The sequence below is a fragment of the Mixophyes fleayi genome, chromosome 4 (genome assembly GCF_038048845.1).
Source record: "Mixophyes fleayi isolate aMixFle1 chromosome 4, aMixFle1.hap1, whole genome shotgun sequence".
Lineage (NCBI taxonomy): Eukaryota > Metazoa > Chordata > Amphibia > Anura > Limnodynastidae > Mixophyes > Mixophyes fleayi.
In genome coordinates, this window is record NC_134405.1 from 155,114,233 (window position 1) to 155,129,989 (window position 15,757).

At 39.8% G+C, this 15,757-nt stretch overlaps 1 protein-coding gene across 7 annotated transcripts in view; it reads right to left on the reverse strand.

Moving 5' to 3' along the window:
- FRMD4A (FERM domain containing 4A) overlaps window positions 1-15,757 on the reverse strand; it is a 361,665-nt gene that overhangs the window by 48,839 nt on the left and 297,069 nt on the right. For all 7 annotated transcript variants that reach the window (XM_075208671.1, XM_075208669.1, XM_075208670.1 and 4 more), the window contains exons 8-10: window positions 8,764-8,847; window positions 4,663-4,728; window positions 3,316-3,373 (exon numbers count right to left, since the gene is read on the reverse strand). In XM_075208671.1, the coding sequence (XP_075064772.1) occupies window positions 3,316-3,373; window positions 4,663-4,728; window positions 8,764-8,847 (208 nt within the window). The remainder of the gene's footprint in view (window positions 1-3,315; window positions 3,374-4,662; window positions 4,729-8,763; window positions 8,848-15,757) is intronic.

Below are 15,757 nucleotides of genomic sequence, written 5' to 3' on the forward strand. Positions count from 1 at the left end.
TTACTTTTGTCTCAATTTAAATTAATATATTGGTGGAAATCAAGCAAAAAGTGCTTCTATTTTTCTACTGATAACACAAGCACCATATTTATGATTCCACATTATGGGTCTCATAAGAATTTGAAGTTTGCTCCGTGGTGTAACTATATGCATTTCCATACTGCATATTTTTTTGCGGGTACCTGATTCCGGTTTAAAGTTCGATGGTGGTGGTGATGATGATGACACCAATAGCACTATCTAGCTGCTGCAGATTGGTTGCTTGCATTCTGACCCCTTCACCTGACAGGACTCCTTCCTTAGCATCGACAGCTATATTATGTCAGGGTGCATTTAGAGACTACAATTGGATTTCCAAAGCAGTAAGCAATGGATGTGCGGGTGTTTGCATTGAATCACATTTTTAATCTAAAATTATGGTAAATTTACTTTACTACTAACATTATCAAGAAACTATTCTCTCCAGTGTATATGACATTTCATTCATTATACTGTGGTTGAATAAGGTCATGTGCGCTGAAGCTCTTAAGTCGTATATCTACTCTATTTTTGGCCATAAATATATGCATCTGTATGCGTGACATATATACTGCTGTGTTTTGGGCTGAACGTATCTTTAGATACCTGCAACTCAAGATACACATGCAAATCTAAAAGAAGCTCACTTCTGCCTTACAGCACTGGGGTCATGAGTTCAATTCCCGACCATGGCCTCATCTGTGTGGAGTTTGCATGTTCTCCCCGTGTACGTGGGTTTCAACCGGGTGCTCCGGTTTCCTCCCACACTCCAAAAACATACTGGTAGGTTAATTGGCTACTAACAAATTGACCCTAGTCTGTGTGTGTGTTAGTGAATTTAGACTGTAAGCCCCAATGGGGCAGGGACTGATGTGTATGAGTTCTCTGTACAGCGCTGGGAATTAGTGGCGCTATATAAATAAATGGTGATGATGATGATGAATGTATTTAACAAGGAATTGTGATAATTTATAGCACTTTACTTTCAAATATGACTGAAAGATCGATTTTTGCAGGCTTTGACTCTAATACGATTACTAAGGGCTCTATTTAAGAGTTAAAGCTTTCATAGGTATTGCGAGTGAAACTCCCAAAATCAGTAACTGTGTACCCCCAAATACCCATGCCCCTTTACCCAACACCTCTTCATTACATTGCTGGAAAAATAGGAGGTTGATTTACACCAAGTAGCAAAAAAGAAAATTAAAAGAAAAATAAATCAACCAATCCTATTTATGCTGACCACTGGACAGCATTGTCCAAGACATAGGTCCTGGGACCACTGCATACTTTATTACAACAGAGATAATAAGGTCACAGGTACGTCTAGAAATGACACACCAAACATAGATAGCATGTGACTACAAATAATGCATTTACTTTGAAACAAACACAAATGAACATTGCAATACTACTGTGTTTATGTTCAGTGGAAGAATAGTTTTGACTAGTAACAATTATTAAGAAGCTGTGTTACCCAGTAGCAAACAAGCTATATGAATCTTTGTGATGGTTTCACCTGGTGGCTGTATTTGCCATGTAAGAATTTGGGTGCTGCATTTACCATGTAGGAATTGGGGTGCTGCATTTACCATGGAGGAATTGGGGTGCTGCATTTACCATGGAAGAATTGGGGTGCTGCATTTACCATGTAAGAATTGGGGTGCTGCATTTACCATGGAAGAATTGGGGTGCTGCATTTACCATGGAAGAATTGGGGTGCTGCATTTACCATGGAAGAATTGGGAGGCACTACTGATAGGGCAACAGAGAAATTATCTTTTTTCTTAGGTCTCTAATCCTTTCCTGTTTTCTGGAAAGAACAGAAAATTTCCAAAGTAATGGAATTGCAAGATTTCCAGGGTGGCAGGTATGGCGGTATATGCAGGTCTATAATTTGTGAGATGAGAGCTGCCAATAGAAATATTACAATGTGCCTTACTAATTACAACACTAATACTTTCCCTCCAGTCATACCAAGTCACCCAAGAAACAGTAATTTACTAATCCCATTATAAACACTGTGAATGAAGGACCTATCAACGGAATTGACACATATATACAGTATGTTTTGTCTGCCACACAGTAATGTAATGGACCTTATCAGCAGGAAGAGAACAGCTGTGATTAGGACTTTACTCACCCCGTGTCATGCTAGAAAAGACTAATGGAAGTCCCCTGTGGGATCCAACTATTTTCTTATCAATAATTCAAAACATACTTCTGTTGAGCTCTAAGAGTAGACATTTAGTCTGAAGTATGTGTGTGAGGGGGTGTAGTGAGAAAATATAATGGGTGAAGATGTAGAGACCACAGGTCACAACATACATCTACTGGAGTCCTGAGATTTGTACAGTTTATTCTGAAATGACAGGACTAAATGGCTAGAGAAAAGGACTATAGACTATATTACTTCTTTTCCAGCTGCAAGGACGATGCCACATATTCTAGTTTAAAGTTAGCCTTACTCCCTAAATTGTTTAGAGTGTCTTATTTGGCAATATAGCAGAGCTTAGAAACATTAAATTGTACTTCTCATCTACAAAAAGTGTAGGCAGCCATTGCGTGAGCTGAACTAATATTCAGCCTATCAATTCCCGAGGCACTAGTGACATTACTGAGAAACGTGGCACATGATTTGCTGACATTTCCTCAGATATACTTTCAAAGTTAAAGCTGTGAGATCTGGAGCATCGTGGGCCTGCAGGAAATGGCACAGATAAGATTCTTCCAAAATAAGAGAACAGGCTTGGACTTTGCCATTTGCGGAGGGGATTATTAAAGTAATAAAAATAAAAATCTTTCAACAAAATGGCATTGCCTGAAAATTGCCTGATGGTGGCTGGGAGCTCAGGACTATTGTTAAAAAATAATATTTTACTATCACTAGGTTCAAAGAAAGGTTATGAGTAAATCCTGATAGGACTTTGATTGTCATTCTTTGTTGGCTCAGGTGGCATTAACCCATGGAAGATATAGGTATTATGCTTCAAAACCACCCCAAACACATTTATATTAACTAGTGAAACAGTGTTGACTAAATTTGTATAAATTTATTACAATAAAAAAACCTTATACAGTAAAGGTAATACAATTCTTGTTGATGGCGATACTACATATGTAACATACAATCTATATACTTCAAATCAGCCGAGGACATGTGCAACAAGATATCCTCATAGACCTTTCATACAACCCTGCAGGTTGCTGGCGGGGGGGGTGTGATGCTACTAACACATCATTGTGCTGTTGGACCAAGCTCACATAAAAGCACACGTCTCCAAGTGTGACACTTACCTTAACTGCATAATAATGCACTCCGTACGTGGGAAGGGATTCTACAATACTCATATAACTGTAAGACAAAATTTACACTTATAAATCCCATGTTAAATCTTAAGGATACACATTTATTGAAGCAATATATAGTTTCAAACTAAACATTTTTCATTTCAGTCTTGTATTATGCATACACCTTGGGGTATATTTACTAAACTGTGAATTTGAAAAAGTGGAGATGTTGCCTATAGCAACCAATCAGATTCTAGCTGTCATTATGTAGAATTTACTAAATAAATGACAGCTAGAATCTGATTGGTTGCTATAGGCAACATTTCCACTTTTTAAAACCCACAGTTTAGTAAATATAACCCTTTTGTGCCCTCATACTTACTGGCTTCAAATTGGTGTGGTGCACTATTGCTTAGGCTAGTACAAAATCATGAAAATGGTCTGAAAATGGGACCCATTGGTTCCAATGACTTCATACCCACTCATGATATTACTCACTTTCTGGATTGTTGCCGCAGCGTTGTGGCTTTACAAGTGCTGCCTGTTTAATTCATTGCGTTTAACTGACATTGCTTTGTTCAGAACAGAGGTCGTATCAACATATTTGTGACATTATAATAAAATGTGAATTTCACCCCACCCTTAATTCCACCTGAATCACTTATGCACCATTACCATGAAGACAATGTTCTTCATGGCAATGGTGCATATGGGGTACCCCTAAACCCACCAGGATTTAGGGGTACAAACTGTATTCATTCCTAACTAATGCCATTTGAAGGATAGCCCCAAGGAGGATAACAGCATGGATGTTTATCTTTATTTATTTTCCCCATGTTTACACAAATGTGATACAATATTTGACAGATTATTTGATGTATTATATGTATCAGTGGTCGAAGTGGAAGTTTAGGCATGGCAGTATGGAAAATGAAGGTGTATGGAATTTGATAGCGTCACAATGAAGGCAGTAGTAGAAGTAGTAGTATGGTGTACTACCATATATTAGGCCACTTCCACCACTAATATATATTATAGCATATTATTCCAGTATAAGATATTTCCTGACCATGTGAATGCTATCTATACAGGTTTCCTCCTGAATATTCCTGCAGTGCTGTGGTCTATCTCCTTGCCGCCTGCTTTCATGTCTATAGACCAGAAGAGAGGAGGGCAAAAATGAGGTTCCTGGCTTATAAAGAAAGTTTGATTCTTCAGCTGGGGTTCGGCAGTGTGACTCGGCCTAGAGGCACACATGTACTTCTTGACTATGGGCACCATATGGTACTGGACCTTATATCAATAGAATGAACTGCTGCTATCCAATTGATACTATTGTCAACAGAAACTTACTTTACAATAGCTTGTCCTCTACTTTGTCCATTCAGCTTCTTGTAATATTCTATAACTCTATCCTCACTAGAAAAGAATAATATGTAGACATTAGTTGCTATACTGCTATATTTCAACACATATTTAACATCCACAGAATACATTTCAAGCACATTATATTTAATATGGAAGCTGGTAAAGACATAAAAATGAAAGTCACCATGGAAACCACAAATGCATTTATGGCAAAGCAATTACATATATTGAGAATGACTCGGTGTATATATGCATTTATTACAAAACTGCAGTTGCAGTGGTGACCAAATATAAGTTGCAACCAATATAATACAACAAGCCAACTGCAAGGTTTAAATGAACCAAATTTTCTTGCCAGCTAATGTAAAAAAATGGACCAATCTTGAGGCCATGGATGGGAGTATCTAATGAATGGCATGTACTCTGGATATTGAGTCCCTGATTTTCTACCAATTGGAGGAGTGGGGGCTACCTTTAAATGATAGTATGCTACAGATTTTCTACAAAGTGGATATAAACATGCATAAAAAGAGCTCTGAATATACTGATGTTATATCAACGCTTAATAAGATGACCTTACAGAAGCCCCTTCAGTCATCTTCTGTGCATTGGTCTGGTAACATCTCGGTGCCTAAGCAGAAGGAGTCATCACGCTGGGCAATTGTTTTAGGAGTATTTAGTTTTCTAACTGTGATAAGGTAAAAAGCTGCACCCACATCCTGTATATTCTTCCCAGCACATCTTTAACTACTCAGGTCCAGGTATTTACAGCAATTTATTTCACAAAATTGAGGACATTTCACGCTAGGGGGTCTTATCACAATAACAGAAAATATAGTATTACTGCAATCTGCCATTACATTATCACCACGGCAGCTGAGTGATGCTAAAAAATAAATACAAAATTGAATATCTGTAAAAAAAATCAATAAATAAAAGGAAATTCCCTGCATCTCTGAGGGGGGGAAAATGCTTTATTTAAATAAATATTTTAGCATCCAGGGATGTACCTATGCTGCACATGGCAAACTGGCTTGTTCATGCTTTGCATGGAGAAGCTTTCTCTGGTAGAATCTTGTGAAACTCTTCACCAGTGATATCCCCTAGATGTATTGGGAGAAGCCCCAACACTCATTTTCGCCAGAGAAAGCGTTATGTCCCAATGATAAATAGGCCCATAAGAGGGTAAATCCTGGCTCTATGTTGAATTGAGCAGCTCAGTAACAGCTAGAGAGCCAAACTCTGCCTACCTCTGCTGTAAAATATATAGGTAGGGACAGGGGCGGATCCAGAAGTTAATTGTACCGGGGGCGATTTAGCCCCGCCCCCTTTTTGACACCTAAGGCTGCTGACGGCTGCACACTATGTGCAGATCCGTTCAGCAGAGAGAGTTAGGGAGAGAGTCCTGCCCGGCTGCTCTGATTGTGTCAGAGCAGTTGCCGGCAGCAAGCCCCTGCTAGGGGGGGGGGGGGGGGGCGATAGCCCCGATCGCCCCCCCCTGGATCTGCCACTGGGTAGGGATCTGAAGGACCAGGGTTTTCAAGGCATGGATTACTCTTATAATCAGAAGGCATTTATAGGGTGTTGTGATTGTCATCTGTCCCATTGCTTTAAAAATACGATAGCTAATTTGAATCATGGAAAAGCCCTGAAATGTACTACAGAAGGGTTTGTAAAATCTTGAGATGGTTACCTTTCATGAAGGCTTAACTAATCCAAGAAAAATATATATATCGGAGTTCAGTGAAGAAAGAGAACAAATTCTTAGACTGAGATCAACCGGTTGCAAAGCCCATGAAAAGCACGTACTGTCATCTCAGCTGTTCTCCTCCTAACTGTTGTACTGTTAACAGTCCCTGGCAGCTGTGTGAATTCCTTGTCTAGAACTAGACCACCTGCCAGTATCAAGGCTACAAGAAGACTAGAGTCTGGCTCTGCCTCAGTTACTCAGAAATTATTGCAATGCAAACCATATTGGTGTTCATAACTAGAGGTGCATGAATAACCAAATATTCACTTTTCCCCAGTTTGCCTGAATTTGGCTCCAAAATTCACCAAATGTTATGAATTTCGCACTTTTCTTGTTCTACAATTCACAGTCATACTTCCTGTCAATCATCATACAATTTCTGTGGCAGTTAATGCTGACAGACTGTGACGATAAGGGCAATTTTTATGATGATAAAACAACTCAAATGTATTGTGACAATAGTAGGTATAATAGTAACTAATTAGGATGTAAAATGTGAAAAAAGGACAAATTAGGCAATATTACTGTACAGTTCAGACAACGATGTACTTAATGCAGCGTGCTCAGAAGGCCAGAATAGTCTGGGCCACTGATAGTCACAGCACATGGCACAGAATTCATTCTCCTAGTATAATCCAGAAGAAAGAAGTGTCAGAGAGGATGGAGGCTCTTTTTAGGCTATAGACAATTGACATGTTTTGATGCTTGCTGATTTATTTTCTTTATTATTTTGGCAAATCAGGAATGATTTACAAATTTATTTAACAACGGTGAATCTTAGAACTGGCAACATTGATTTGACCATCTCTATTCATACCAATAAGGATTTATCTGGCTAACTTGCACAAAAATAGAATAAAATATAATGATTTAAAAATAAAACAAAAATATAAAATCATCTAACAAACAGAAATGTAGTGTTGGAATTACCCAAAATGCTACAATAATAAGCTATGATTCTTTCTTTTTTGTTTTTTACCTTGTTCTCATGACATCTGTGTACACAAGCCCAGAGCTGAAACTAGACATATGTGGCCCCTAGCAATTTTTTAAGGGCCCCCATCTACTGCTCAGTGGTGAAAGCTTGCATATACAAAAGGAGCCTTGTCAGGCCGCCCCCATAGCAGCTGCACCCCAGCCCCAAGGCTAGCAACTCTGCAAAGGAAACCAAGCCACATATAATCAAAAGAAACAAATTATAATATATTCTAAGTTACAAACTGGTACACTGCATACTATAAAGACTCCACACCCTTATGCAACAAATAATATATTAGTTCCAAATGCTCCAAACCAGCTGAAACAGATGCAACTTCTCATTTAAAATGGTGTTGTATTCCCTGAATATCCGAGATATTCCCACAACAAGCCAGTAATTCATGACAACAAGCATTGTTGGATAGAATCATCAAAGAATATGTGAAGCAATACATAGTAACACTGTCTAAAGGGTCATCGGCGCAACGGAATCTGTGACGCCTTATAAATAAATAAATAATAATAATCTGTGTGGTTTCTATCAGTACATTGTAGGATACTGTGAGACAAAACTTATTGGCTCTTTCCACAGACATAAGTAACTATTTTGGGATTTACTTTGGCGAGTTCACAGCCGAGGAGGCAATAATAAACATTTTAAGGAAAATATACCCAAAAAAGTAATGTGGGAGATAAAGGCTCTATAAAACCCACTGTGATATATTATTTTTGTGAAATACATTATAATAATTATAGAAGTAGTTATTGTAACATATTACTCAGGAAAATCACTACTTCATGAATGTTATTATATAATACTGGAAACACTCTCAGTGGCGCACGTAGGGGGGGTTTCTGAGTCTCTAGAAACCCCCCCCTGCGCTAACTAAGTGGCTACTGCCCTATACAGCAGCCGCGGCGCTGTCAAAGAAGCGTCCGTGGCGGTGCTGTATTGTATACAGCACCGCCGCAGACGCTTCTTAGACAGCGCCGCGGCTGCTGTATAGGACAGCGCTGGCAAAACGGAGCTCTCTCTCGTGTGTTTTTTTTTCGGTCGGCGGGGAGAAACCCCCCCCCCCGACAATCCTCCGTGCCCCCCTGACTCTGGGGAAAACTAAGGCAAATGGGACCAAAATGCGTGTTTTAATCATGATGTCATGAAAACCACATATTTGCAAGGTGTATAGTAAACCAAACCAAATACAGTGATAATAACAGAGCATCTGAGAATGTTATACATCTGAAATAGCTCAATTAAAACATTTACCATAGTACTTTTTGGTGTCACTATAATAGGATGTATGAACAAATATAAACACAAGACATATAAATGTTAATTAGTGACTTTATAACATTACCAGTAAGCGAGGGAAGGATGTTCCTTAAGGGCCTGTGTGGGAAGTGCCGGTAACTTCTTTAAATCTGTTCTTGTTAGTTCATCACTGAGAGGAGAGAAATGAGAAGCGGGTCAGTATACATAACAAGACTACGCATTTAACTTGTACAGCTGTCCAGTCCAGTTTAGTTCTTAGCTTCTGTACCGGGTGTAACTTTCCTGGCCAGCAGCAGACACAACACAGTGCTGATGTAATACAATCATCTGTTTTGAAGGTAGCTCTTTGAAAAGAGAATGTTAGTGAAGCATATGGAAAATCACAAGATGGACAGACATGAAGTATCCCATTGTCGCTGGTTCTACAGACAGATCATTTTCATTTTTCAACCGTATATTACAAACATTCCTCTTAAAGGGGTTTTCTGTTTTATTATCATGGCTTTAACTGTATTCCTTTCTTTATTATATTACTTTGGTGGGGTTTCCTCCACTGACACCACCACAGTTTATTCTATAAATCAGGGTGGCAATACCCACATATAGCCAGAACCTCTGCCAGACACCTTTGGACAGGAGAGATCTGGGGGTAAATGTATCAAGCTGAGAGTTTTCTGGCGGGTTTGGAAAGTGAAGATGTTGCCTATAGCAACCAATCAGATTCTAGCTGTCATTTTGTAGAATGTACTAAATAAATGACAACTAGAATCTGATTGGTTTTTCAAGATAAAATCTGAAGATAAAATCTGTCTGCTGGCTGAAGGGAGTTACGTCAGATCTTTCCTGATGGTCAGAGATCTGATTAGTAATGAAGATGCAATACAGCGCTCCTAACTATATGTAAGTATCGGGAGACTGCACAATAGAATAACTGGTTGGTGTTCTGAGGAAGAGATCCCCAACAAAGTAGTATAATGTTTAAGTTTTGAATTAAAAAATAATAATACATAGCAGACAACTTTTCCCCCCAAAATATTTTAAAGGGACGCTTTGCCACTGTGCAGGTGCAGCCATGCAAATTACGCACAATAAGTAACCCGGCAGACAATGGAGTACTACAATCATGTTGTGCCAACTACACTTGATTATAATGTACTTTTTGTAATATTTGGTATAGAAACAGTACTGGTTAGTGCTTAAGTTAAACAACATCATCTAAACCAGGCTTGTCCAACCTGCGGCCCTCCAGATGCTGTGAAACTACAAGTCCCAGCATGCCCTTCCAGCTATCAACAGGTTGTCTACTGGCAAAGCATGCTGGGGCTTGTAGTTTCACAACACCTGGAGGGCCGCAGGTTGGACAGGCCTGATCTAAACAGAGTCTCTCCTGACTGAGAACTACAATGTACCATTTACAATACAGGCAAACAGGTAAACTAAAAAAAACAAAACTAGAAACAGCATCTAAGGGATACCAAAGACAAAAAAAAGTGAATTGTACAGGTAATGTTATTTTCAAACACAGAAATATCTACTTACTAGTTTTATTTTCCTCAAAAACACATCAAACATTTTACTGTGGTGTAAATAAAATACATTGGGGCTTACATCAGCTAAATTTAAACTGTTTTGCCCTGACCCTAACTATGCTCAAATATTAACATTTTTATTTAAAAAAAACAAACCGAAAACAATTACTTAGTCCATTTTTGCCATCTAAAATATTTCTAGGTATATAGAAGACCGCAAATCCAGAATACCAATAAACAGAGACATGGCTCACCCACAACAGGTCAGCATGTCTATTTTTCCTGCAACTGTTCTCTTAAGGAAGTTGTGTTAATGCCTGCAGATACATGGGCCAACCTGGCTAATGTTAGGCCTACCATTTTATAAAACCTTTTTCATTTTAGCCACAGTGTGTAGCAGGCTTCTAACAAGGTTAGGCCATACTCTCCCAGAAACTTGTTTCTGGGAGAGGGGGCGTGACTGGAGGGCGGGAGGGGGCGGAACGAGGCCAATCGCGTCATTCCCCCCCCCCCCCCCGCGCGAAAACGTAATTTGCGTCGCGGGGGGCGGGGCCAAAATGACGCGATTGGCCTCATCCCGCCCCCTCCCGCCCTCCAAAATGGCGTGGTTCACAGAGAATCTCGGTGTGAGATTGGGATGCGGGAGAAATGCCAGCTTGCCCGGGAGACTGACCCGAATTTCGGGAGTCTCCCGGACTTTCCGGGAGAGTTGTCATGTATGGGTTAGGCCTCTTTGGTGTGACATGTGACCAATGCAGATAATGATATAATCTCTGAAGGCTGTATGCATTCTGACAGGATTAATCTTGCACATAGAGAGCATTTTACCACCCAAAAAATTGCTACTAGATAAATTACCTTACTTATAATGCCCTAATAAAAATGCATCATGGTAGGTCAATATGTCCTAATTAGCTTATGTTTTGGTCTAATATATTTTCCTGAGTGTATAAATTAAATTCATTGTGTGATCTTCAATGTTATTTATCTTGTAGTATGAAAATGTAAACTGTAGCATAATTGTGGCTGTTCTGGCAGTGAAGGGATTAACTTCTCCACATGTAAAACCAGCTATCCTAGAATTTGGACTGGGAATTCCACCAAATGTGCTCTGCAGCATGGCTAAAACTGCTGAGTAAGTGTGAATGTACAAATTACACAAACCATTTTTCAGAAGAACGAAAAGAGCCAGAAAAAACACAGAGATCATAAAAATGAAAACTAATAAACTCCATGTTTAATGGTGTGTGTGCTTCTAACACACTGCATGCAATGTAAAGTTTTCTTCTCTAACTTACATATAGCAAAAGAAAGTAAAATTATAGCCACATCATCAATAGAAGCTCAACGACTGTAAACCAGTATGGATGAGAAAAAGAAAAGGAAAACAAAAGACACCTTTGTGGTATCTGAGCCGTGTTCTCAACGGATTAAAGAAGTCAGGCCCCTTTATAGCTTCTCTATTGTTTCCTTATATAATGCACCCTGTTATTACAGAGCCAATATTAAAGGATCATACTTCAGTTATTCTTTTAGTTTCTATGCACACAATAAAACACAAAATATGCAGACTTATTTCCCAGTTTTTGAAGTGCGGATTTCATTACAAAACATAAGTAACCTCTTTCTCTTTTATCATGGCTGAACCTGGTTTATTTTTATGAGCTTTCAATCTACTATGGATTGCTGTAAGTAGGAATGACTGATCTAGCTCTTGCCTAGTACTATTGATGTATCTTCAGAAGGATAGACCGCTGACCATATAAGTATGACACCGAGAGACATAACTGTAGACCACAGTCTGAAACCAAGCGCCTACAGCTTGTGACCATAGTCATTTTATCTTGCTGCCCCAGTTACCAAAAATAGATTGTGAGCTCAGTTGGCTGAGTTTCTATGCCTGAATAATTATCTGTGGCCTTTCAACAAATCCAGCTCTACAGATAAATCGAAGGAGGGAGTGTTCACAAAGGAGAATATGGCATTGATTGCAAATTTAACAGTTTATCCTGGGCAACAGACCCTCCATCATTTCACAGATACAAAAAGGTATACACATACCAAACGTGGTAGCTTACGCAGTTGTGTACTACCAGAGGAGGCGTGTCTTGTGCCATCCACGTGGTGAGTCTCTCTCTACCTTCATTTTCCATATCATCATTACAAAGCAATTAATATAGCCCTGATTGTTTTAACTTCTCACTCTACTCCAGCCCGTTGATTATTGCCCACAGTCTCCCTCCATCTGAGATATTCCTCTGCCTTATCCTTCTGTCTTTCGTGCCAGGGTTCCCATGCATTTGGCATTCACTTGGACTGCATGTGGGAGGCATCCACGTAAGTCAAATTAAAGGAGATGGAACCCACCAATTGCGCAATCAGCCAACAATGACAGGGAGTTTGTATCTAAGTAATATAAGTTGCTCTCTGTACAGCGCTGCGGAATTAGTGGCGCTATATAAATAAATGATGATGATGAGGTAAGGACTGGGAGCCAGCACAATCCAGCACACCTCCTGTAAACTGGTACAGGAAGTTTTGGCCGGTACAGCTACTGTAAAAGATGTACTGTTCTGACCAAAATGGTACAGTTGGAGGGTATGGGGCAGCCATAATGTCACTGATCAGCATAATAGACAAATTTATCATAGCCTAATTATTAGGGAACGGATCTCAGAAGAACAGACTGAACAAAACACAGGAGGTTTTTATACTTTACGATCCATTTTAAAGTGGAGCTGTCACCTACACACAGTAAAGACTGTCATTATTAGTGTTCATGACGAAGTACTGAAGATAATTTATCTTAAAGCCTGATGCAAAAACAAACTTGATTCAAAATGCTGCTTTTACGATCTCAATATGTAATTTGTATGTACCGCATACTTGCCAACTTTAAAAGTCTCAAGTCAGGTGGCAAGTGGAGTGGAGCGTGGTGTCGCAATTTGCACAATTTGAGTCCTGTACCTACTGCAAAATATCACACTCTCATTATGGCACCAAGGGGTCCAAATGAGGTAATTCCCAGTGAATCACATCATTAAGGCCCATCCACTTTACTAGGAAATAGAGGGGATCAGGGAGAAAGGCCTACTCTCCTGGGGTCTGGGAGAACTACCCGTAATTCGACATTCCAGTAGAGTAGGCAACTATAATGTACCGTGTACCTATTCTCAGTGGTCTGAACCACCAGTAAAAGATGTCCGGAATGAACGGTGCAGGATAGGTTTCATTCTTTACTGCCCGTCAGTGTGCAGTATACAAATATAGCACCCAACCAAATGCAGGTGAATGTCATTCTGAAACATCTGTGCAGCTAGATCTCTTCATATGCTTATACAATATGAAGCAGGTTTCGTTCTGGAAACAAGTAAGCTGTGTGCTTTCTCTCTTTGTAAATCCTGCTAAATTGCTCACACGTGGACACCTCTTACATCTCTCGCCCTTCACCTCCTGCTTCACAATCTCTTGTATTGTGTTTCCAGGACTCTGGGGTAAAAACAAGCACCATTTGTTTAGACAGTTTATAGACTGTTGCATAGACTAATGGTATGAATAGCTTTTACATTAGCTTATTCTGCAACAATATATGTAGTGTTTTAAATAAATGTTTTAATGGGCAAGCATGTAAACAGACACACTTAGTTGCATTCCATACAGGCAAACACACATTAACAGACTTCCAAATACAAATAAATATAGAACACATATTACCATACATAGCCACAAACACCAATACCTGTTGAACTGAATAGTGAGAGTTAGTGAATAGATGCATTCATAATGACCTTTATGACTGGCCCAAAATATGAGCTAAAGAGCAACTATAGGGAAGCTAAAATTGGGCAGGCCAAAACCTTGATAGCTGTGTGATATGTATTACAGCAGGAGTTCTGCACATGGGCAAGTCCCATTACTTGGTTGTCTTTCTCTGTTATAAAAGGTAGAAAGACTGAGGATTCATAGGGGGGAATTCAACTGGCTGCGTTACTCGTGACAGTAATGTGGCCCGTACACTATTACTGTTACTATGAATTCCCCCATAGTATTCTTGCACACTTGCTATGAAATCCCCACAAGCACTACAACTGCCATTTCTCCTGGTCTAACAACCACAAGCAGTTTTGAAGTACACTGGGTAGGCAGCATCAGGATGGGGGGCGTGGTCACGGCACGACGAATGAGTGACCACATCCCAATGGAGGTGTACCTAGTGCGTTTGAATCACTAGGCTGCCCCGTTCTCTCCTCCCCTCCAAACCCCTTCATTACCAGTGCACACGTCACCCGTTCAGTGCTGCACTGCCATGCAGAGCATAAGTGAACAGAATCTCTCCCAATTTTCCCACCAATCAAGACAAAGCTGTGCCGATCAGGATGGCAGGAGCCCTCAAATCGGGACTGTCCTGCCTAAATCAGGACAGTTGGGAGGTATGCTTCAGACACTGAATACTTGTCTAGGAGGCCGAATGGACATCTCTTACAAATATGTGTTATATTTTGAATGCCAAGGCCCCTGATTGTTAATGTGCAGCAGTGAGGCTTACACGAACCAGCTAGATTGCATGTTGTTCTTCATCATCAACATCACCATTTATTTATATAGCGCCACTAATTCCGCGGCGCTGTACAGAGAACTCACTCACATCAGTCCCTGCCCCATTGGGGCTTACAGTCTAAATTCCCTAACACACACACACAGATAGATAGACAGACAGACAGACAGACAGAGACAGACATACACACAGACTAGGGTCAATTTGAAAGCAGCCAATTAACCTACTAGTATGTTTTTGGAGTGTGGGAAGAAACCGGAGCACCCGAGGGAAACCCACGCAAACACGGGGAGAACATACAAACTCCTCACACATAAGGCCAAGGTTGGGAATTGAACTCATTATCCCAGTGCTGTAAGGCAGAAGTGCTAACCAATACACCACCGTGCTGCCCTATTGTTGTTGTAGCCTATTACCTGATTCCACAGCTCCAGGTGCTGTTTAGTAAATGTCAAGATTGTTTTCCCGTTTTACCCATTATACCTGAATGAGTTTGCCACAAATTCCCAGTGACACATTTATTAAAAAAAAAAAAAATCAAATGGATCAGCAATGAATGAGTGAAACTGGGCATTAAAAGAATTTGAGAGATACTCAGCTACCTCTGCAATACTGGCGCAGTGGTGAGGCATCACTTATCACTTTGCTGGGGATATAGGCATACGCAATCTAGCTTGGGCTTTCCGTTCCAATTAGTGAGAAGAATATAGAATCAAAATAGATAAAAATAGAAAAAGAAATGTAATTATTTTAAATTTCCCCTTTAAAAAAAATGCTTTATTTAAATAATAAACGTGATCTTCTACTATTGCCATCCTGAGATAGCCCTGGTTAAATAGGCTTCCGCATCCTTTGTATGGAGAAGTGATTTGTATTATCTTGTTGGGAATATATTATTCTATATGAAGAACCTAACTACCCCACATATATTTATTTTATACCATGAACGGGAAATGCTACCCTGCACACTTGACTTTGTTAAAGTGACCCCAGTG